The 23,378-nt window shown below is 34.8% G+C and overlaps 3 protein-coding genes across 7 annotated transcripts; 1 reads left to right on the top strand and 2 right to left on the bottom strand.

Moving 5' to 3' along the window:
* The first annotated feature begins 2,392 nt into the window (after positions 1-2,392).
* Positions 2,393-9,264, top strand: LOC142523370 (condensin-2 complex subunit H2-like). Its single transcript, XM_075627146.1, is given in 13 exon segments — positions 2,393-2,704; positions 2,813-2,912; positions 4,611-4,717; positions 4,798-4,940; positions 5,017-5,443; positions 5,533-5,678; positions 5,680-5,709; positions 5,778-5,951; positions 6,036-6,128; positions 7,439-7,540; positions 8,323-8,402; positions 8,404-8,479; positions 8,616-9,264. Coding segments are annotated over 13 exon segments (1,956 nt in total). The 5' UTR covers positions 2,393-2,514; the 3' UTR covers positions 8,904-9,264.
* Positions 9,265-9,612: 348 nt separating this feature from the next.
* On the bottom strand, positions 9,613-19,920 carry LOC142522201 (twinkle homolog protein, chloroplastic/mitochondrial-like). Its single transcript, XM_075625376.1, is given in 24 exon segments — positions 9,613-10,007; positions 10,099-10,166; positions 10,249-10,305; positions 10,307-10,384; positions 10,462-10,558; positions 10,733-10,864; positions 11,672-11,755; positions 12,050-12,111; positions 12,470-12,571; positions 12,573-12,602; positions 12,779-12,961; positions 15,033-15,093; positions 15,188-15,273; positions 15,360-15,407; positions 15,799-15,915; positions 16,051-16,116; positions 16,308-16,388; positions 16,628-16,711; positions 17,690-17,803; positions 17,881-17,938; positions 18,041-18,096; positions 18,785-18,921; positions 19,512-19,710; positions 19,712-19,920. Coding segments are annotated over 24 exon segments (2,109 nt in total). The 5' UTR covers positions 19,772-19,920; the 3' UTR covers positions 9,613-9,958.
* Positions 19,921-20,576: 656 nt separating this feature from the next.
* Positions 20,577-23,274, bottom strand: LOC142523452 (uncharacterized). 5 transcript variants are annotated; one of them, XM_075627263.1, is made up of 7 exons: positions 22,916-23,274; positions 22,677-22,801; positions 21,871-21,983; positions 21,617-21,672; positions 21,474-21,538; positions 21,272-21,388; positions 20,577-21,075 (listed from the first exon to the last, which is right to left on the bottom strand). In XM_075627263.1, the coding sequence occupies exons 2-7, from the start codon at positions 22,794-22,796 to the stop codon at positions 20,857-20,859; spliced, it is 690 nt and encodes a 229-aa protein (XP_075483378.1). In that variant the 5' UTR covers positions 22,797-22,801; positions 22,916-23,274; the 3' UTR covers positions 20,577-20,856. The 5 variants fall into 5 exon arrangements, 4 of the variants coding, with proteins under 4 accessions (XP_075483378.1, XP_075483375.1, XP_075483376.1 ...); XM_075627260.1 differs by lacking the exon at positions 22,916-23,274 and having other exon boundaries at positions 22,677-22,906; XM_075627261.1 differs by lacking the exons at positions 21,474-21,538; positions 22,916-23,274 and having other exon boundaries at positions 21,591-21,672; positions 22,677-22,906.
* Positions 23,275-23,378: the final 104 nt, after the last annotated feature.

Below are 23,378 nucleotides of genomic sequence, written 5' to 3' on the forward strand. Positions count from 1 at the left end.
TAGATTTAATGAGCTAATCATATTGTCGAATGATAAAAAAAAAATTGTCCGACAACTAGATTATACAACTTGATAGATTTTTTGCCTCTAAAATAGCTAGATGAGTAGTATTTAAATAATTATTTCAAATATTTATCGACTTATTTTAATGTAATATAATATATCGTTTATGATGTATTTATGCGTAGTTTATTATTGTATTTATTATATATTAATTGAACTCTATTATTATTTGTCGCAATAAGATGAATAATTTTTAAATTTTCGTCTCATCAAACACATGTATGACTTTGGTAATTGCGACACATGTTCTCTCAATTTCTAAAAAATTATTTGTAATATGTTTTGCTCGGATTTTACACTGCAAATTTATGGAATTGTGTTCAAATTTTGTTAATACGTAGTTATATGATAAACTTGTGCATCCACGTCGGTCCACACATTTATTAGATTGATTATTATTAGATTATAAACTTTAAGAATGAATCTGTAAATATTTTATGCATGTTATATATATTTTGGCAAAAATTTGTGTGAGACGGTCTCACGGGTCGTATTTTGTGAGACATGTCTTTTATTTGTGTCATCCATGAAAAAATATTATTTTTGATGCTAATAGTATTATTTTTTATTGTGAATATCGGTAGGGTTGACCCGTCTCATAGATAAAGATTCGTGAGACCGTCTCACAAGAGATCTACTCATATATAATGGTTATCAATAATTGTTTATCATATATGTAAATATTTGAAAAAAAAAAGAAGAAGAAGCAAACGGACAGTACAGATACACAACATTTGCTGCGTCGACAAACTAGTAACATTCAAAAGTTAAAACCACTGAACTTGTATCAAGTCTGATATCCAACGAATCTATTTGTTGTTGGAAAGGTAGTGGAAAAGTTAGGTAAGTCAACCATTTTAAAATTGTTAAAATTTGAAATTTGCGCACTCAGAAGAAATATTTGGCACGATTTTCCAAATGTGCAATGATTTGTATATGAAATTTGACCTCGTCTTCGAAAACATATGGTTTTGGTAACAATGTATCTCCCCGCATACAACGTACACTTGTGCCATCTAGAATAGCGGACTTTCGACATTCGTTTGATAGTTACCTAAATTTGTTGGGGGAGAAACCCGAAAATATCATTGTGAGTATATAAGTTAGTAATTAGCTTCATCTATAGATGATAAAGCGCACACAGCAAAACACAGAAAATCTTGACCTAGTGATAATGATGAGACTCAGAGACCCACGAAATGTTGAGTTCGAATCTCATTTATGTAGATATTGTATGTATGTTAGATAGAAATCTCTCAAGCATTGTATAATATTAAAAACACACGGTGTATTGTCAGGTAAAGAGTTACTATCTTGTTTTTGGGGCTAAATTTTTTCCTAAATAATTAATTATTAAACATTTTTAAAAATATATATATCTTTCATATTTACTTACAAAGAGATTGTAATAAAAAATTTATTATATTCGACGTACATTTTAAATATATTTTGGAAAACTCTTAACTTACGAATTATTTTTAAAAAAAATTTCCCTGTTTTTTTAGAAATTAAAAACTATTAGAAGAAGGTAGAGTGCCAAAATTGACACTATTTTATTCCGAACAAATTTTTAAAAAACCAACAGCGTCTTAAGATAAGAATCAACGTGAACATGACTCACAATTAGAGGTGAATTTTGTACAAGGATAAACCTTGATATAATTTTTTTAATATGATAGAATGTACCAATGAATTTTTTAAAATAATAAAAATAGTATATTTTGTCCATTGAAAATATTTAATTTTTTTTAAAAATATATATAAACTTGATTCACATTCAATAATTTAAATACGGAACTAATATTTTGAGTTGAGACGATGGTTTCACGAATCTTTATCTGTGAGACGGGTCAATTCTAGCGATATTCACAATAAAAAGTAATACTCTTAGGATAAAAAGTAATATTTTTTCATATATGACCAAAATAAAAGATCTGTCTCACAAAATACGACCCGTGAGACCGTCTCACACAAGTTTTTGTCAAAATTCAAATCTCAAACTCGATACAACTAAATGATTCTTAGCCTCCTAAGCAGAATCGACAATAGACGGAACTCGGAAATGAGGAGAAGCAAGCCTGTTCGTGGAGTCATACTTCTTTTCTCTGATATATCTAATATTAATGAATCTAAGAAGTCAAAAAATCAAATTCAACCAGGATTTGGTTCACCCTACATGTACAGAAGCAAAATATATTACTGGGCCTGGCCCATAGCGAAAACCTTGCTGGAGATATACTGAACCAAAAAAAATATAAAACAATTAATGGGCTACTCCATGAGGCCCAGTACTTCTTGCACTCGAGCTTTCCATCTGGGCGGGAAAAGCCACGAAAATTTTCATCCCAGTCGCTCTCCCTCCGACTCCCTCGCACAAACACTCGCACAGACCATCTTCCACCTATGTGAAGAAATCTGGATTGATGGAAGTAATTAATCTTGGTACCAAAAATGAATAATGAATTTGACAATCCTGAATCTTCATCTGCGAAGTTTCTCCAAACAGTACAGCCTCTTCGAGATTTAGAATCTAATTGGAGCGTGGATTTAGCAAATAATTTGGAAGAATATTTACTGAAAATCTGCTCTGGTGAGACTTCGGGCAAAGATGATTCCCTAATTACTGTTAATTTTGCTGAAGGTAAGTATGTGTACTTCATTTCACTTAGAATTTAACCTTTTTTTTCGTTTTTTTTTAATGCGAAGCTATTTCGGAGCTTATTTTGCTGTTGTTGCGTGGAATTTGTAGCTGCTTTGGTGCTTCAGGGATCGGCACAGGTTTATGGTAGGAAGGTGGAGTATTTGTATTTCCTGGTTGTGCATGCGTTGGAGTTTATTTCCCAAACAAGGTTTAACTCTAAATTTTTAGGTTTCTTAAGTTCATGTTTTACTCTTACAGCTTATTGGAGTTTGCCTTTGTTGGCTTTTGTTTTTGAAATGTGAAAGGCGGAGGTTTATATTACTAAGAAAATCTGGCTTGTGTTTCTAAACTTGTAATGGATAAATATCACATATTTTTGTACCGGGACCGACGGTTTGCAAGCCTGTGAACCACTGAGAAATTTATCATTCAGCATCTATATGTTGATAGCTTTGTGCGGCGCCGTACCTGAGATTTTGAGTTCTCAGACGAGTATCGAAAGTCATCGACCGTAAATATAATAGTATTTATAACTTGAATTCTAGAAATAAATGATATGCAAAATATGTCTGCTATATTAAAATACTAATAAAACCAAAACGATATTCCAAACTAAATATAAAATTCATGTTCTGAACCAATATAGTCATTTGAATATTGTTTGCCTCCCAGTTTTGGATGTGAAAATATTGAGTAGATTTGCATAATCTACTTTTTAGTTATATAATTGACATAAAAGGGAGAAGCACAAAATTTTCATTTATTTAACTCAACATACTTCAACAAATCACATGAACAATCAAATAACCATACCTATTAACTGAACAAATCGGTGAATGCTGTTTTGATAAAATTCTAAACACAGAAATTGAATTCTGGAGCAAGACTAATTCTAATTCATAAACCTAATTTTTTTAAAAAATTAAATTTACGGCTACAGTAATTTATTTGGAATGATTGGACTTTTAAAGAAAAAATTGATTTACAATAGTAGAGAATAAGATTTACATCTAGCAAGTCTCATTTTCTCGTCCGACTGGTTTTTCGGCTGTTGGAATTTGGGGAAGATAGAAGGAAAGGGTGACTAGTTTCTTTAGGTCTCCTAATTGGGCCAAATACGTTAATCTTTTATCAAAAAATATAAATTGACTATGGGGTTCCTTATTCATGGACCGATATTAGTTAACTTTTTTTAAATATTTTGATGCCCCAAAATTTCCGGGCCTGGCTTTGTGGATTCAACACCTGCGATAGTAAGAATTTGTTTTGCTCAAGTGTTATTATCTGTGCCAAGCCGATGTAAATGGCCAAGCACAAAGAACTTGTTCATCTAATATCTCATCTATTTCTGGAGGACTAACGGAAGTAGGACACGTTTTGTTCATTTACTTGAGAAAAATAAAACAATTCTATATCTAAGCCATTGCACTTGTTCTTGGAGTCACAATATATTCTTGCGGTCTAATTTTCAGTAGTATGTGAGGGTAAAGTTGTGATCTTATATGATTTTGGCTGATTGTAGTAGTTTTGATTTTCGGGTAATATACTGATAGCCAGTCCATATACACAGGCACTCATATATTACTTCGAATTATAGATTTTCAACTGCTGGAATCATTTGTTCATTTTGTCTTCTCCAACTGGACATGTAATATCGATGCATGACAGCATAAAGGATGGATTTTTTTATTTTTGTTTTGAACATGGAAATGCTTACAAGATCACGAGTTCAAAACTTGTGATGCCCGCGGCTACTGCTTTCTTTTACACCTAACTCAAACTGTTCTGTAGAATATTCAATCAGACGTATTAATAGTGGTTGTGCACCAATTCTAGTATGCTGCCTTTTTTCAAAAGGAAAAAAATAAACATTGTATGATGTCTGCTGATGTACATTTTCTTATAGTCAAGAAGATCAATCTGCGAGCACATCCACTCAAAAGGAAAAAACTGCTTCCCATCCTGCAAAAGATGAAGAAGATGATTTGTTTTGGGGCTTAGATGATATCCTCGGTTGGTAGTTTCACTGAATTTTGAGGCCGCTTTATTTATGGGCAATTTTAAAATTTTGATTACCGGATTTTTTTTTTCAGTTGAAGCTAAGAATTTGTTAGATTGTTCAGTCTCTAGAGACGTGTCACCTAGTTTTTTTGTGAGGCCACCTGCAAATTTAGTAGTGCTGGATGGTGACTGCTTAGATGGTGTAGGTGATGATGGGGAGCTAGAAGCATATCTGGTACAGTAATATTAGTCGTGTCTTGGAATCTCTACTGTACATATCCCTTTCTTAAAAGTGGTGTTTATTTTTGCAGTTAGCAACAAACGATCTTTACCGGGATTTCATTCTTTTGGTTTACTACGACGCTGTTACTGTTGATAATTTTCTCGAATCTAAGAGTGGAAAAGGGCTCAGTAATATTTACAGAGGCAGCTTTCTAACTTCTAAAGGTCGCAAGAGCTTTCAGTCGCCATCAAGAAGATCTGTAGGAACTGGCCAAAAGCTGTCAGTGGGGAAGAAACCCGAAGCTTATTTTACCCAGTCACCTTGTAATGACTATGGGTTTCGATCTAATGAAGATCAAAAGGGCTCGACTGCCTATCATTCTCCTGACAACGATGGAATTAGAGACGACTATTCTGAACCTGGGGATTTGTCTGACTCAGACAATGAAGTTGATCCATGGAAACATTTGGATCCTCATGAATCGGGGAATTTGATAGTTAAACCCTATAGAAAAGGTTTTATAAACTTCTTTTTCAGTGATTTTGATTTACAAAAAATGTTTTGCCTATCGGGGAATTTTGATCTCATTTGCACTCTAATGCAGTGCAAACGAGTAGAAAGCTAGGGGTTTGTTCCAGGAAACATCTTTCTGTGACTACAGAATTCCCTCTTGCAAAACTTCACGGCCCTATTGATCCAGAGCTAGCTAAAATATGGGAGGCAAAATTTCATTCCTCAGAAACGCATGGTGAATTCACAACCTTCATCACTGTATGAAAAGGTTGGTGTTTTGTATTTGTTATGCTCGCATGTTAAGTTTTTTCCTTGATAGTAAATTGCTATATGCAGTTGCGTCAATCACTTGTTAGGGGGGACAAGAAAAAAGACAGTTCCTCCTATGATCCTGAAGATCTCTATGAAAACATTGGATATGATAGTGGGGATGCAGATCCAGAGCCAACAGATATGGGCATGCCAGATGATGTCTTCAATCATAAAGTTATCCCACCACAGCAGGAAAAGGTTTGGCCGTACATTTAGACCCCCTCGATGCATGTAAATGTCGTGGAAATGTTCAAACTTACTTTAATGTCTGAGCATGTGCAGCATGATTATGGTGGTCACCACTTTGGCCTGGAAAATGAACGTGATGGTGCTGATGATAATACAAGCCTTGAAGACCTTTGTCGGACTCACTTGGTAAGACAGGTTCTTTTGCTTTTTCCAATGAATGCGCGTTACAAAAAACCTTTTCGTTTAGTTTATTATTATTATTAACGAATTTTGAAGTTGGATATTTTCATGCACATCTCATGAAATAAAGAGGTAACATAACTGAGTTATTAGATGAGAAAGCAATTCTTAAAGCTAATTTCTGTCTCCTAACCTTTCTGTATTTCATAATCTAGATGGGTTTTCTTTTGTTTTGTTGGGAAAGACTGAGAGAGGACCAGCTATATATGAGTGCTGCATTACCACGTTACTTCCATCAAGCAACCTTCTATTTAAATTAATAAACTCCATTGACACTTCCACATAAATATGTCAGAAGTATTCTTTCATCGTCATAAATTTGAAATTTATTGTGGTTATGTACTGTATTCTTTATGTATACCTCTTTCCATATATTACAACGTTTACATTTTTTTGCCATCTAAATTTCATCAAAGTATCGTAATTTGATTATGGTCTCAATAATGTCTTGTTAAGACTTTTCTGTTAGTTTAATAAAAGTTTTGTTTACAAGATCAAAATATAATATGCAATTTAATCTTTAATTTTTGAATACATTAGAGAGTTTGAGGTGCGAATCACACAAGTTTTCAATTAACCAAGACCCACCTTTAGAACAATTTCGGTGGTAAATCTTCAGTTAAAGAGTCAATTATCAAGGGAGCAGTATTGATATGCTCAACTAAAATTCTTTGTTTCTCAACCTAATCCGTAATGGAAAATTATTTTAGTTTCATATGTTTAGCACCTTTTGAATGTTTACGTTCCTAGAGAAGAATATCGTTACAGAATTAGAACAATAAATTTTCAGTGTCCTGGTCATGGGGTTGACAACTTCAGGTCCTGAAATAAAATCCTGCATTCATAATAGCGATGCATGTATGGTGGCTTCAAAACATGGCACAAACTCTTCTTCGGCGCTAGATAAAGCAAGTATATATTGTTCTGCACATTTTCAAGATATCGCTCCTTCAAATGACAGAAAGACATGACCAAAAGTTGATTTCTTATCGGATCATTGATATTCGAGTATGTCATTCTTAGTTTTCTGAAGATATCTAATGCTTTCTTTGCAGATTTCCAATTACTTGTATTACTTCGACAATTACCTGACCTTCCAGACCACAAAACTATCTCTGTGGAAGATATTTTTTTATTCCCATGCTGAGATAAGTTTGTGTGAACGATTTCAACAAGAAAGCGCTGCAGTATCTACTGCTGCTACCTGTTGAAACTTTGGTGATCTGATACATGCTTGTCGAAACCTGTACTTGTAGGATGCTCTTCCAGCTAGCCTCTCTGAAAGTGAGAGACAAACTGAAGTGGCTACCCGGGTTTCTACATGGAAACAAAGAATCGAAAAGAACTTGGAAGAGCATGTGCGTATATCATGGCTTACAATGGCTTTAGGTTTCACATAATTTAGTGACTAAGGCAATCTCCAACCCATCACACCAACTTTAAAATAGTGTAATTCTTACGCTAAATCTAAAACTCATCTCCAACCCATCAACTCTAAACTCTACCTCAAAAAGAATATTCTCAGAATATTCTCTATTATTTTATTCACAACAAATAATTTATTTCACAAAATATTTTTAAACACAATAATTAAAATATCATTAATATCTAAAATAATGTATATATCGAAATTCATTGTAATGTCATTTTCAATAATGAAGTGATTTATTATGTTTGTTTATTTCATTCAATAATGTAATTATTGAATAAATAAAGTTTTTAAAACAAATGGTTACAAATTTACATGATAATATAATTAATTTATTAATAATTAGGTTTAAAATATATTACAATAACAATTAAAATAAAAAACACCATAATTAATTAATTAATTATAATTGCATAAAGTAATATAAGATAATAATTGCTAATTTTGATAGGATAAATTCATTTTAAACATATATACATATGATAAAATAATTAAATAAATATAATAATTGCTAATTATATATATATATATATTGACTTAATTAGAAATACTTTGCTTATAAAATACTGTACTGTAGCACACCACCAAAATGGAGTAGGAAATGGTGTTGGGTTGGAGAAGAAAAATTCACACTACGATGAAGTATTACACCAACATGGTGTTGATGGTGTTGGGTTGGAGATGGCCTAACAGAGCAACCATTTCTGCCAGAATGCACGGCCACCATTTGATATTCACAAATACGGTGAAAGAATTCTAGATAAGCTCTCCGTGGAACAAGATCAATTAAAAACTGTCTTTTGGAGATGTAGTCAGGGGTCAAGAGAAGCATGATGTTGCTAGAACGTTTTCTGCCCTTCTGCAATTGGTAATCCTACCGTTTTGGGCTTTACATTCGTGTCCTTTTTCAAGTTACCCTTCTATTGATGGCCAAAATGTGGGAATAGTTCTGTGGACCTGGGTATGGACCAGTTGTATACTCATTTTCATTTGTAATGGTTCAGGTGAACAATGGAGATGTTGATCTTGTGAAAAGCAACCCAAAAGGTTCGTCCACTTGTTACTCAGATGTGAATCGTTTCCATGTTAGGTTGCTTAGGAATGAGAGAAGTGGAGTGAAGCTTCAGTCATCCAAAAGGAGAGTTAAAACTCCTTTAATAGAAGGACGTGCCAAAATCATGAGCGAAGAGGAAAAGGAGAATCAGGTGGGAGAATCAGGTGGTGTGAAGCGCACTCCAGAAGGCAAGAAGAGGCGAAAATCTGGGATCATGGGTAAGCATTTCGCTGGGTGACGTGCGCTCTATCAGCAAGGTGATTCTATGTATTTTCAATAACTAATTTGAGGTTGATTAGAATTCACTTGTAACCACCAATGACAGATTACGAAATTAATTATTATATCACCTGTACTTGTTAGTATTCAAATGTGCGACATTGTATGAACATAACAGTGACATTCTGTGTACGAATTTTTCAAATTAGTCTGACCTCAGAAGAAACTCGAGCCTTTATCCAAAGGAATTGTACAGAGTAACTTTATCAAGGAGATTATGGTTTGTCCCTCGTGCAGTTCCTAATTTCTTTTTAATTATTGTAAGATTATCAATAATATAATCCACTTTATGATCCAAATAATAGTCGAAATACGAGATGTCATATTGTTATTATTATTCATGACATTTTATGATAAGATATTTTGAAATATATGTAGCGGATATATGGTTAAGTCATGCACCAAATGATGGCCATATTTATATGCCCACGGTCAAGATCAAGGATAGAAAGCCAAAATCTTCAAGAAAAATGAAAGCAAGCCGTCTGTTAAATACTATAAATATATCTACACTATTACATATACAAAAAAGTTATATTCAACATGCCACGGCTAACGATCTTATCTCACTGCTGTCGCTTGTAAAAAATCCTGGTCCCTCAAATTTGCGTGGATGATCGTGTACATCTCCTTGTATCAAATAAATGCTACAGATGCAATAAAACTATGCATTTGGATAAAAAAAGAAAAAAGGAAAAGAGGGGAAACAAATTAATGAATAAAACGTTATGGCCGATTACAGAAAATACAAACTTGGATAAACTTGTTTCTTCGATAAAATCAGAAGCAGGGAAGAGATACCTTGATGAAAAAGGGCTCAAGTAGTAAACGATGAATCAAGAAAACATCAACCAAATATCTCGTACTTACCTTTAACCAGAACAAAATTTGCATCATTTGACGGATGCTAAAAATGCTAATAAATTCAATATAACACTAATTGCCAATTTCTTGACATGCCAATAACACTAACGCACATGGAGGCTGGCTACTACGCTACAAATAATGTCTTGATCATCTTTTTTCGGATGCTGCATCAACATCCTTGTATTCGCCGGTAACCCTATCCAGATTTTATAGAAATCATTAGCAAACTGAGATTCTCTTCCGAACCCAACCCAAATCCCCGATTCACAAATATCACATGCTCGTACCTATTATAACACAAGAAGGCTTCCCCTATTGTTCCTATGACTTTGTTACGCACTTTCCGCACACAAACCTGTACATATATAGATCAATCAATAGAAAATTTTGGATCCTGTTATCTTTAGATTGATAGTATGATGGGAAAAATCAAATACCTGGACTGTGTCAAGAGGACCGGCATCTGGATCCCTGTTACGGTGAATAACAATCCCAGTTATCACATTTATTTATGAAGTGTGCACTCCCACTGATGTCGTACATATTTGGAGGACCCCCAATCCAGTTATGCAACTAAGAAAAATAGGCTTGATGGTTATTTTATAAGATGATCTAGGAGTGGAGAAAATACGAAGGCTACAACTGCAAACCTGTCTTGGATGTGCTACAAACCAAACATGGCATGAGTGATGCTGGGCAAATCGTTTGACTTTCGTCAGCATCTGACTAACATATTCTGTTTCAGTCCTGTCATGTAAAAATTAACACAGAATATAAAACAATGTTGTAAAAGGTTGGAGGCTAAAATCAATTGAAGTGGAAGACGAACCATAAAACCTTGATTAAAAGCATGCAAATGTGAAGGCTATAATTTGGATGTAATTGGAAAGCGGAGGTGGAAAAGAAATGACAAAGGCTTACTGGTTAGGAGGACGCTGATGATCGAGCTCATTATATGGATCAATTACAAGCCCATTAACACCATGACGTAGAACTGCTATTCTTGCAAGCTCGAGAACCCAATTTATGCTTGGTAGGCAATCATTCTCACACCTGTTTCATAATATTTTCAGCTCATTGAAAGATACAAGGAACCCTCGTATACAGCACAAATCAGCCCTTCGTTGCATTTTATTTATATCAAAAGTAAGGGGGAACCAAACAATTCACCATGAGCACATATGATGAATATAAGCATCCCGAAAAAATGAAGCTTCATTTCACAAGACAACCGACATATTCTCACATGAGCCTATCTCATTAAAATTTTTGGTGTAAGCCAGGACTTGATTAAATAATTTAACATACAAAATGACAAAATACTATATCAAACTTAATGACAATGTCAATCCACAGATCTAACATGTGTCCCAGTTATTTAACCAAGAAAGAACCATTATGCAGTTGAAATGCAATATAGACAACAACCACATTCCATAAGAAGGAATATAAATAAGCCATTGTTATTCAATCCATAAATATCTGCACGAGTACTAAGCCAAGAACTTATGTATCCCTGGGCAAGATGGAGTCTGTTGCAACCACAATTCTTGAACACAAACACACATAAATAAATCTGAACTGAAGAATAAGTAAATGATATATTCAGTTCAAAAGGAAATACACTGTAAACACGGTAATGACAAGAGGAAAACCACTTATCCCTACTTGCCCCTAGCTCACGCTAGCCACCAAACACAAAATGCCATGAAAAATATGCATACCCCTCTCAACTAATTTCCCTCCCCTTGTATTCTTTTTCCATGCTGACCATCTCTCTCCCTCCCTCTCCTGTTTCTAGATTCTTCTACTAAGCATTCACAATCTTGGTCCAGGCTGTCGGGCCTGTAACAGAGTCACCTTATTAAAGAAAATGATTCGCTGAGCCATTTCTTCCCTTGCTCCAACTCCTCGATGCTTATCCTTTCAACAGATTTTCCATACCTGTTCAGTAGCAACAAAGGATTCCGAACATAAGTGATCAAGAAACTGACAAATTATGGGTGAAAAGCTTGATTAAGCACGTCAAATAAAAGGAAAGTCGGAAAATTGATAGCAACAGAGGGAGAGGGACAATGTTTTCCCAGTGTAATTTATGGAAATTGAGAATCTCCGAGATAATAATTTGGAACTGAGATACAAAGAACTCTAATCAAAAGAAAATTACTCAATTGATTCATAACAATCCAACCATACCAATATGTGCCACTCATTTACAGCGGGCCATCTCAAACATACCTAACATCAAAGAAAGGCTTCTGGATATGTTTCTCCAAAAGTTTTCTAGCATGCTCACGAACCTGGAAAACCCCGAAAAAAAGTAAAGAATAGATCAATATAAAAAAGCTCAGTCTCGAAAATGGGAAAAATAAACAAGAGAGACGCCACATCTATCAAGTTTGTCAGCACATCAGATAACATTGTCAAGTACCAACAGGTCACATAGAACAGTTCACCTATTTAATCACTATAGGAACCTTCATACAAACAAATTTAAGCCGTACATTGTTACTATACAAAAGATAGCTTCATCTACTACTTTTGCTCTAACAGGTGTCTATCACATCTCCTTTTTCAGCATTTATCTAATAATTGACTCCCTTATAATTTTACTGTGACCAGCCAAATAATAAAAAATGTTAACTCTCAACAGATTACCTTATTTTCCATGGAGCATAATGCAAATTTCCAACCAACACTATGATTAAGATTGCATAATAGAGCATCAATCCACTCGCTCTTGCCTGAATTAGGAACTCCCGGTGACAATTGTCAATTCTCCAGGCACAACCTGTTTCAGATAGATAGTTATAAATTTGAAGTACGAGAATGTAGAGATAAATCCAGACATCCATTTCAACCGAGTAACAAGCACAAGAAGAAAATGAGTTATTTATACCCCAAATGTATGAAAATCCAAGCTGCTCCACATATGTAGTATACATTCCAAATCATTGTCATACTTACATTATATAATTCATTCAGAGCCCTCCATCCAGTTGAAACACCAAGCTCGAAACCAAGTGTTTGGTGATAATAGTCATCAATCTCATCAAAGTAATCTTTGAAATTGAACAAGCCTTTAATTGGATAAAGCTCCGCATTTTCAATGACTTCTCTCAAGGCATCAGGACCCATATACATAAGCACCTACATTTACAAACGAATATCACAGTCAAAGGAAACACCAGAAAGTGCAAAATAGCAAAGGAGGTACCATATAGGAAAAATTAACAAACAATTTCGTGTAAACATTTTAAAACGTGAAACTTTTCAAAATCTCCATTAGAACAGCAAAAAAATTATCCAGCAGATACTGAAATGATTCAGTGAGTTTGAAATTAGCGTCTGAAGCACAGAGAACAATGAGTTCAGATTCAATTTGTAATTTCATTAATTGGACAGAAGATTGAGTCCAAACTCCAGTTGTATATTTTAACAGAAGGTGAGCTGCATAAACCTGAACATGCTATCACAGTTCAGAAATCTAAAAAACTACAAAGCTCAATCCCATCACAAACTCCAAACACAAACATAATTTTCATTCAGAAAAGCTAATTAAGGTATCAGTAATAGAACCCAAAAAGTAGTTCAGAAAATACGCTCCCTGAAAATCTTGCCAATATAAGTTTTTTACAGCAACTAAAGGCATAGTTGATAGACACAAAATCAGCAGATCTAAGGCAGAAAGCAAACATTTGCAACAATTGGTAGCATATTAAGAAGGTAATAAGACATGAAGAAGGAATGACTTACTCTCCGCATTTTCTTTTCTTCCTTGTTTTCCTTGGAAAAATCTAGTTATGAAGAAGGCAGCTTTTCCCTGACACGATTTCCTTTTTCAACTAAGACATATTCCAAAATGTGATGTTTAGAGCTTTGCCCACTAAATATGCTATAAGTAAATTTTGGTTTCTTTTTAAAAAGGTGCGTTCTTTTCGCTTCTGACTCATAGTTGTCAAAGGCGAGCGACTCTCGCCCCACCAGGCGATGACCATGCACCTTGGGTCATCCCAGGAGTAGCGATTCACTAAGGCGAGCCCAGGCCTTGGAAGTTCACTCAGGCACGCTTCCTTAGTGAATTTTTTTAATTATTTGTTTAAAACAAAAACCCAAACCTTAGCAACCTAATGCTCCAACGCTGGAATCAAAAGAAAAGTGTGTTGAACAGAAGAGCGAGGTGAGGACATCTACATCTAAAACAACCAGAAAAGGACTGATTTCACATCTTTTGGATGAAGAAGAAGAAATTGATGTTGATCAAGAAAATCATGAAGACCAAGAAGAATACAAGTCCGAAAGTCTTGGGGACTCTGATGGCTCGATAAATGAAGATGAACTTGATATGGATAATTGAAGAATTTTAATCATGTTACTAATTACTACGAACTTATTAATTATTTTTTGTTTTAAATGACTATTGTTATTTAATTATTTCATATTTTAGTATATTTATTCTAACATAAATATGATTTTTTAAAAATTTAAAAATGCGTGTCTTGCTTCGGTAAGGCGCGGCCTCGCCTTGCTCCTCAGACTCCATGGCCCCTGTGCGCCTCAATGCGCCTTGCGCCCTTGACAACTATGTTTTGACTTTTTTTATCTCCTTCTCTAACATTTATACTTTGAAGCACCAAATAGTTCTTTGGATCAGGCATGCGATAATGCATGACACGCACATCTCTTAGGCTTTGAGTTATCTTATTAAATAATGCACTCTCTATTCCAAAGTATAAGGTTTAATTTACTTTTATAGAACAATGTCCACTTGTTTTTATTTTTTTCGCCAGAACACAGTTCCCTCTTTCCATCTTCTAATATAATCGTCGTTATTTCAACTAAACTTTTCTTCACTTCCAAAAATATTCTATTATATTATATTCTAACCCAGAATACAATATTATAAAATATTGAAATAGGTTTATCAAACAATTTCCAACATGATTTGGCATTTGTATTAATAATTCCTCACAAAACAAAACCACGCAAGCCCTAAAAGCTTATTCCAATCACATTATTTGCTACTATTATGCATGAGAACTTTGATTCCTTTCCGTACAACTGAACATGTTCTTTTAACAATTGCAACTGAAAAACAAAAGGCCCAACAGAAGCATGCATCAAGAGTGATAGGTGGTAAAATTTCAAGAATAACTATATTCACGATAAGGAAGGGTAGGTATGAAATGCAATGCAGGAACTCCAAACTTGGATACCAAACCTCATTTGCATCTTTAAAACTTTCAGTATCATTCTTCTTCGGCCATTTGACTCTCCAACACCTAATTAACCAGTAAAACAACCGGTTTCACGAACTTAACTATGTTTCGCAGAGTATAATAGTAGTAATTAATAGACAACACAGTTAAGACAAACTTTTCTCTTCCCAAGCGCCTAGCAAGTTCCTCAGCCAAGGCCTGACCAGGTGCGTCCGCATCAGTAGCAAGTATTATTCGAGATCCCTATAAATCAACAAGACAAAATTCTCAAAGTCGACCATCAACACCTGCAATCCGAGTATAAAATGATGGAAATGCAATTGAGGAACCTTTTCAGTATATTCTCTGCAGTTCCACAGATATTGATATTTTGTGTCCTAGCTTCAAAAAAAGTGTAACTGAGAGTTAGCCACATTAAGTACAACTTTCATCAGAAAAACAAGTGATTTTATCACCCCATGATGAATCTCTGCCTTATCCTTCTAACCAAATTCTTGTTATGATGTAGCTCTAGTTGACATATAACATTTATTATTGGATAAGATCAGGCATTATGTCAATGGAAGACAGAATTAGAGTTCACTGCAACTTTCTAAGAGGTGAAGGTATATAAAATGTTTTTGACTCGAGAAATTGAGTGAAAAATCATCCATAGATGTCAAACAACAAGCCATCACAAACTTAAATATTTTGTCATATTTTGCTTCATTGCTCTTGGGAAACAAATTTTGCCACAAGATGGTTTAAAAAGTACAGCTGGATAAGTACCTCTTCTTCGGAAGGTAATGCCTTATCCGATACTTTTGGAGGAGCACCATCAGGAACACTTACACAATTTTTGAAGCCAGCTTCTTCCATTGCAAGCTTATCTATTTCACCCTCAACCTTAATAAAATATAAAAAGATAGTTGATCAATTATTTATTTATACATATACACACGCACGGACTCACACACACATATATAGGTAAATTAGAGTGACACAATGAAACTAAACAATCCAGCAGTCAGAAGGGATTACAATTATGATATCACTTGCTTCCTTTATATCATCCAATCCATAAAATATCTTTTCCGTATTTGCTTCCTGTACCACCAAAAACAGAGAAATACAGTTGAAAAGCAACAGATTATGTCATGGCATACCAAAAAATGCGTCCATGATTATAACTTAGAAACCACTGGAAACACATCAATATTGATACTTGGAAAGTTTAATCCTTCAGGTATGAGGATAGCGAACTAAAACCAACCCATAAATCATTTTATTTAACATACCTGCCAAAACTTTTTGGTGATATCCCGATACTTGCAGCTAACAAGCTCTCCATTTCTTCGATAAGTAAACGCAATGGCAATCTGTCAAATATAATCATCAGAAAGTCAAATGAAGTAAATCGAAAGCTACAACATTCACACAAGCTAATTGGGATAGTCTTCACACGCTGCAAGAGTAAAAAAAATTGGCGTTTTGGGCTATAGGTAGGAAGGTGAATTCTGTAGCAATACTGTAACATTTATCATATAAAGACAGTGTCATGATTATAAAAACAAACAGATAAAACTTGTAAGATGCTGAAACTTTTAATTTTGACTACCTGATCACCGTTTCTTTTCTGCATGACAGCATTTCTCTGCAAAGTTTCTCTGGATATCATGCGCTCGGCAAAATATGCAACCAACTGGAATAGAGTTGAGTTAGAATTACAGAGTTCCATATCTTTGTTGACACAAGACCATAGTTCGATACTTCAAGAGAACCAATTAGATTCAAGACGTGAACAAACAACTTATTTCACCTTAAAAAAGAAAAGATTAGTCCTCACATGTTCGTCCTCATACATTGCTTGCCAGCCAGTAATGTGGTATTAAAAATTCAACTTGCACCAAAATGGATAAACAACTACAAATAGACTGCCATCATTACCACCTTATCCTCCCAAGAGGAAACTAAAAATGGGTTCAGAAAGCTTCAAACTTGTATTATTTAAGTAAAGGGAAAATCAAAAGGTGAAAATGTTAAAAATGCTAACTATTTTCAAACCATCTACACAATTTATAGCTTATGTTTGGTGTTTGTTTAAAGGTAAAAAACGAAGACACAATATAGAATGTGTTTGGGTAACGAAACAGTCAGACCATGCAGCTGTTCTTTTTTTCCTTTTTACCAAAAAAATTTCGTTTGGATGGAGTAACTGTTAAAAAAAAGTGCTCAGGAAAACACTTTTCCAGAAACAAGAAAACGTGATTTCTATTTCAACTTCTCTTTAAAAGTAAAATAAAATAAATCCTTTTTGCTATTTCTAAACATTAGAATTGCTTCTACCTTAAAAAACAGCTAAAAAATCCAAATTAATAAGGTGTTTTCTTAAACCATGACTTGTATACCCCAATTGACTCACAATCAGGCTGATTCATCCATAGCCACGTTGGTGTGTCCAAATAAGAAAATAGTAATAAAACTAAGAAAAACAGACTCGAAACAAATCTGACCAATCCAATCAAATCCATATTCCAAACCAGTACAGGTAGTACCAGAATTATATTTCATTCCCCAACAAGTAGATCTTCCAAGGTCGTTGTCGATAAGAAAAGGTATTCTCGGCTAAAAGAAGAACCACCGGCCAAAAATATTGACGATTAGCTGGTTCAACAACTACCTCATTGCATAAAGGTTCCAACTGCAAACTCCCCTCTGTGATCGCTCTAATTGGTTGCTTTACTGTGACGACTCTATTCATCCTTGCAAAAGTTGATCTCACATCTGCAAAGGCCTGAGACCACAATAAAAACAAGAATAGATGAGAATGGAATAACAAAAATGTTTGACAAGCCTCATTTAACATCTTACGCGAGTAGTGCCTCTCCAACCACATTTAGCCCGGAAGCAGGTCCACATTGCTGCACCTCTATCACATACAGGTATTAGTCACTAAACTGCTGTTGAAACAAAAACCATGTAGGAAAAAACATATAAAACAAAGGAGCATGGATACAATAAGAAAAAATACCCATCTTTTGTGATATGAACGGACAAGCTCTTCTCACTTGAAACGCCACCTTTGCACTACAAAGTCGACATTTACAGGAACTCAATGTCGTGCATAAAAAATTGAAGAAAAAAGGATGCATGAAACAATAAATCCCACTTTAAGAAAGTTTGTCGTCTTCTAGTTTATCGCATTTTTATAAGAAATACATTGATGAATCTTGCAACAGCAATTTTCAAGCCAAAGTCTTATTATTAGTCTAATCAATGCAGGAAGAAAATCTCTGAAAAATGATACATGCAGTTAGCTCTAACAGTGCAACTAACTAATGTTAGAATCAAATACATTCATGAATCCCTTCCTATTTTTACATAAATATTGTGAACAATCAGCATTTCTTTTTATTTGTTAGAGACAGAGGACACTTTAATCAGAATAAAAAGAGACTGTCAAGTTCCAGCAGCCACCCAGGATTAAATATAATCACTTGCTCTATCACTGTCAGATGTAGGTTCTCAAATCATTTTAGAAATATGGTTCACAAACAACAAAGTCACAATCTGAAATGGAGTATTTTTTACTTTTCAACGCACATTTCATACTTGAAGCAGGCAGCAATCGATACAATGTCTTGCACCCTAAATAACTATGACAGTAATCCACATTTTCCGTGAAAAACTGAATCGAAATGTTAAGTACCATCACTGCGTAACAGCAAAATGAATCGAAAATATCAAACTTCTAAGCATTAAAAAAAACACATACATGTGGACAAATCAAACCATTGTATTGCCCAGGCATACAAGCATTGCCATCAATTCCAATCTCAAGCAACTTCTGCCTCAACGTTGTTAGCTGTCCCGGATCTGCTACGTCGAGAGTCTCCAAATTGACGCTAGAAACTAGAACCATTGCAAGATAAATACAATTAAACTTAGTACGTGTTTTTGTAATTAATATAGTTAAAAACGTTGTATTGATTCCTGTCATGTGAAAGACAGCCAAAACATTATCATGGCCAATACATCCAATTCCAATCAATAATCATGCATCCATAAGCTATCAACTCAGTGAATGAACTATTCAGGCATATGTAGAACAGTGTAACCATCCAGGCCCACCAGATAAATAACATCAACGAAATTCTGTACTTCTCCGGGAACGCATAGCAACCATCTAGATATGAATTATGCAACCAGCAGTGCTAAATCTTGATGTAAATATATTTACAGTGTCCACTATTTTCACATTAGAGACCAAAAGACAGGACAACACCCCAATCCCAAAGAAAGAAAGAAAGAAACATCACGTAATCATATAATTTCATGTGCCTCAAGAGCTATAATTTCAAGAATGAGAAGAAAGTACCAAGGATAAATGTAAAAAACACTATCAAGAAACCGAGATGGAAAAAATAAATAATCACGAAAAGACAACAGTAAAAAAAGAAAAGAAAAGGAAATCAAAGGGAGATAGGAAAAGGAAACATTACTCGGTCTGGGAATAGGCAGCGCGGCATGAGGCGTATAACTATAACCAGAGGCTCTGTGATAAATAGGAGAAATGGGTTTAGGCGAAAAAGCAGAACACAGAAGTTCCCTACGGCTTTGAAAAAAGAGTGCTTGCGAGGAAGAGGAACCGGAAGACTGGGGACGATTGACGGTGCACTTGAGCAGGTACAGGTGTTTGGAGTCCCATGAAAATATTTGAGTTAAGGGTGAAGAATAGTTTACGCCGAGGCGAAAGAAGCATATTCTTGTGGTTTTCAAAACTCGTCCTTATTTACTACAGAGCAGAGAAAATAGAGAACAAGGATGGTTTGAACTTTCAGTGGGAGAAAGAAGCAGCAGACAAGGAGGGCTTCCGTAATTCCTCCTGCGGACGAGCCCAGGAATAATGTCTTCGGACTAATGGCTAAGGATTATTATTAATTAAAGTCAATTTCTCGCAAAAAATAACTATTTTTTTATTGATATATATTTTATTTTATTTAGTTTATCTTTCTATTATCTCTTTATTTTCTAACATTTCAATTTAAGAAATCCATAATTTGTATTACTTTTTTTTAAATACTTCATTCTCAATTTCTTTTTGGAAATTTTCTTATTACAATAATTTCAAGTGAAAGTATAAATTTACGGTGTATTATGTTTTATTTCTAATTTCCAAAAGATATATAATTATTGTTTATGAAACATATTCATATTTTAACTATTTTTCTAGAAAATTGCCATGCATTTTGGGGTAAAAACATACTTAAAGCATTCTGTAATTTTGGTCGAACAAGAAAATAATCAAACGAGTGGCATGAGATTATATTTGGAATGTAATTTGTATATCATTTTAAAAAAAGACATTTGTTGTTAAATACAATTTAAACCAAATATAATATTCATATTTTACTTTAAAAAAAACTTGCATCGTCCAAGTTCAAAGCTACTCGGTTTGGCTCTCTTTATCTTTTAAAAAAATGTACAAAATTATTATTTTTCATTATATTCAAATACTGAAATTAATTCCATGAACACTTAACACCAGTTTTTGTAAAAAATGCACTTCTAACCTAAAGCTTTTATATCCAAACTGAGTTTGAATAACAATGGCTTCATTTAATTCACACAAAAAAAAATTGACACCTTCTCGAAATTCATCAATCAAAATCCTATGATTCATATGGTTTAGCTCTGCTAGTGATTCCATCCCTATTTTTCCATACCGGAGAACCTATGCATTGGGAAGGCATGATCAAATCAAGATTAAAGGCGTATGGAAAAATATTCATCCTAACTCATTTGCATCATCTTTGAAAGAGCTCAACCCATCCTTCTCCAGCCAACTTACTTGCCAGCACCTGGAAACATAAGAACAGTTTGCATCAAAGGAGATGTCCTCCGGTAAAATGTGCTTCTTTTTTTTTTTACTGAATACAGATTCAATGGAATAGGGATGAAACGAGTCGAGTATTGTAAACTCTCTCTTCCAAGGCGGCGAGAAAGCTCTTCAGCTAAAGCTTGGCCTTGTATATCACCGTCAGTTGCCAGGATTATTCGAGATGCCTAAAAGGGTTTATAAAAATATACAAGATCAGTAGATCACATGAGGGCAACTATAGAAGATCCACGAGGCATCATAAATATTGATTTTTAGATGTCCAACCTTGTCCAGATAGTACTCGCAGTTCCATAGATATTGAATAAAATTGAAAGTCCTTCATAAGATGTAAAGTTCTGGTCAGTCTGATAAATTTGTTACCTTTTCACCCAAGTCCAACACCTCTAGTCTTAGACTTTCCCTTGTCGATGGCCAATTACAATTGATTTTTCCATGAAGATCGCCACAGGGATCAGACTTTTTAGTGTTTGCAACAACCTGCAATCAAAACCAAAATCATCATCTCCCAAAATAAATATGGCTTCAAGACATTTAGAGAAAGGAGAGAAGCTGCAAACAAAACCATGTCATGCCACCTGTCCTGCCCTTCGACATTGTGTATCAAAACATCTCCACATTGCATAACTCCTAATATATTATATAAATGTATATACTTAATCAAACTCAAGAAATATGTAACCTCGAAAAATTTAGAAGGCAGTGTACCAATTTTGGCCAACATGAAATGACAGACTTCTCTGCATAGATCGTCAACCTTTGCACTGAACCAAAAGAAGGTAGAATACATTGAGTGCCAATTTTAGACCTCAGAGGCATCTATAAGGCATACTAAATTTATAATTATAATGGTGGATAAAGTAAGACAGGAGAACATGGTGTAGTAAGACAGGAAAACATGATTACAAGACAGATGGCTATATATTCAATGAGATAATTATCAAGAATTTCAATGTGCATACCAGCATCTTGAGAAGAAAATTTGGGTCTTGAGGCAACACCAAGGGATGACAAGATCCAATGAAGACCATAAAAAAACTTCAGTAAACTCCCATGCCCTCCCCGTAGTGTTAATCTAGTATAATCTCTAGTCATTATCTGATTGAGAGACAAAATTGTAAATTCTCATACAAAAAACATTGTAATCTCGCTGCATTTTCTTGATAAGTATTTAGTTCTATTACAATCTTTGGGTAGCTCAAAAGATAGCTCCTGAGAGGAGAACCAAGAGGTTATAAACCCACAAACATACTGTTAAGATTGGAACTTGTCCAAGCCCATATATATAACTCCCAGATTATTTATCCAATAACTCCCAGGTTATTTATTCAACCGATGTGGGACAATTAATACATATTTTTCACAAGCAATGTGGGACGAACCATGACACGTTACAATCTACGCCTTTTCCAGAATCGAAGTCCACGACAGCGGTGACTTCACGGACCCCATACGCACGTGGGTAGCGGCCCTCCCCGGGTGACTTCATGGACCCCACATGTATGCGGGCAGCGGCCTCCCCTACCCATTGGAATGAGGTCATCCTCTGGGAAAGAACGCTACGATAACGCACTGTTATCACCCTGTCCTCAAAACTAGCTATTGAGTGGATAGTGTCCAAGAGGTTATAAACCCACAAACTTTTCACAAGGGATGTGGGACGAACCATGTCACGGTACAGTTCCAAGCAAGTTCATAGAACAAAATTAACCATAACAGCTGGTAGAATATTAAAAACAACCACTTAGCACGCCAGAGCAAGACATACCTTGGGACAAACGAGGAGATCATACAGTCCAGGTGTACAAGAATCAATTATTACTCTATGGGAGTTAATTTTCTGCCTCAGTTTATTAAAGTCAGCCCTCTCTTCCTCCGCCGCATCCATGTCAGCTATAATATCAAAGGGCAAAAGACAGCAACATAACCAATTATTATGATTTGCATTTGACATAGACATGCCAAATAAAACAGTTTCTCGTCTAGAGTCGATATGAAAATAATAACCTGTCGTCTTGGAAGACCGAACATGAGACAAAAACTGGAACCCATAATTGTGAACTGAATTTAAGGAGACGGGCTTTGTAGAAAAGGCCGATATACTGAAAGATGGTAGATTTGGCGAAGTTTTGGGAATCGGGTGACAAGGAGGTGGCGGTGGCGGTGGCGGTGGCGGTGATGTATTGTGAGGAGAAAAGGCATTTCATCTGTTCCTGGAAGGCGGCGGTGAATAGGCCATTATCCTCTCTGTTAATGAACACAAGGAATCATATTTGATTATTTTCCTCTGGATGAACGATATTTACTGCATTGGATTTGAGAATCCAAATGTTCCATGGTTGTGGATAATGCATGATATATCTATGTTCTTGAGAAAATACAATTATTTGCAACTCCTTTGCTAAACCGAATTCAATAAACTAATTGACACCATTATTATTTTGTTTATTTGGACAATTACATCAAACAA

Source organism: Primulina tabacum, chromosome 13, assembly GCF_025594145.1.
Source record: "Primulina tabacum isolate GXHZ01 chromosome 13, ASM2559414v2, whole genome shotgun sequence".
NCBI classification, from domain to species: Eukaryota; Viridiplantae; Streptophyta; class Magnoliopsida; order Lamiales; family Gesneriaceae; genus Primulina; species Primulina tabacum.

Bases quoted from the DNA above. Each gene is read 5' to 3' on its own strand.
- LOC142523452 (XM_075627260.1), bottom strand. From the start codon at position 22,868: ATGTCTATGTCAAATGCAAATCATAATAATTGGTTATGTTGCTGTCTT. The intron at 21,984-22,676 runs GTATGTCTTGCT...AGATTATACTAG, and splicing joins ATCTCCTCGTTTGTCCCAAG to ATTAACACTACGGGGAGGGC. The intron at 21,673-21,870 runs GTATGCACATTG...CTTTTGGTTCAG, and splicing joins ATTTTCTTCTCAAGATGCTG to TGCAAAGGTTGACGATCTAT.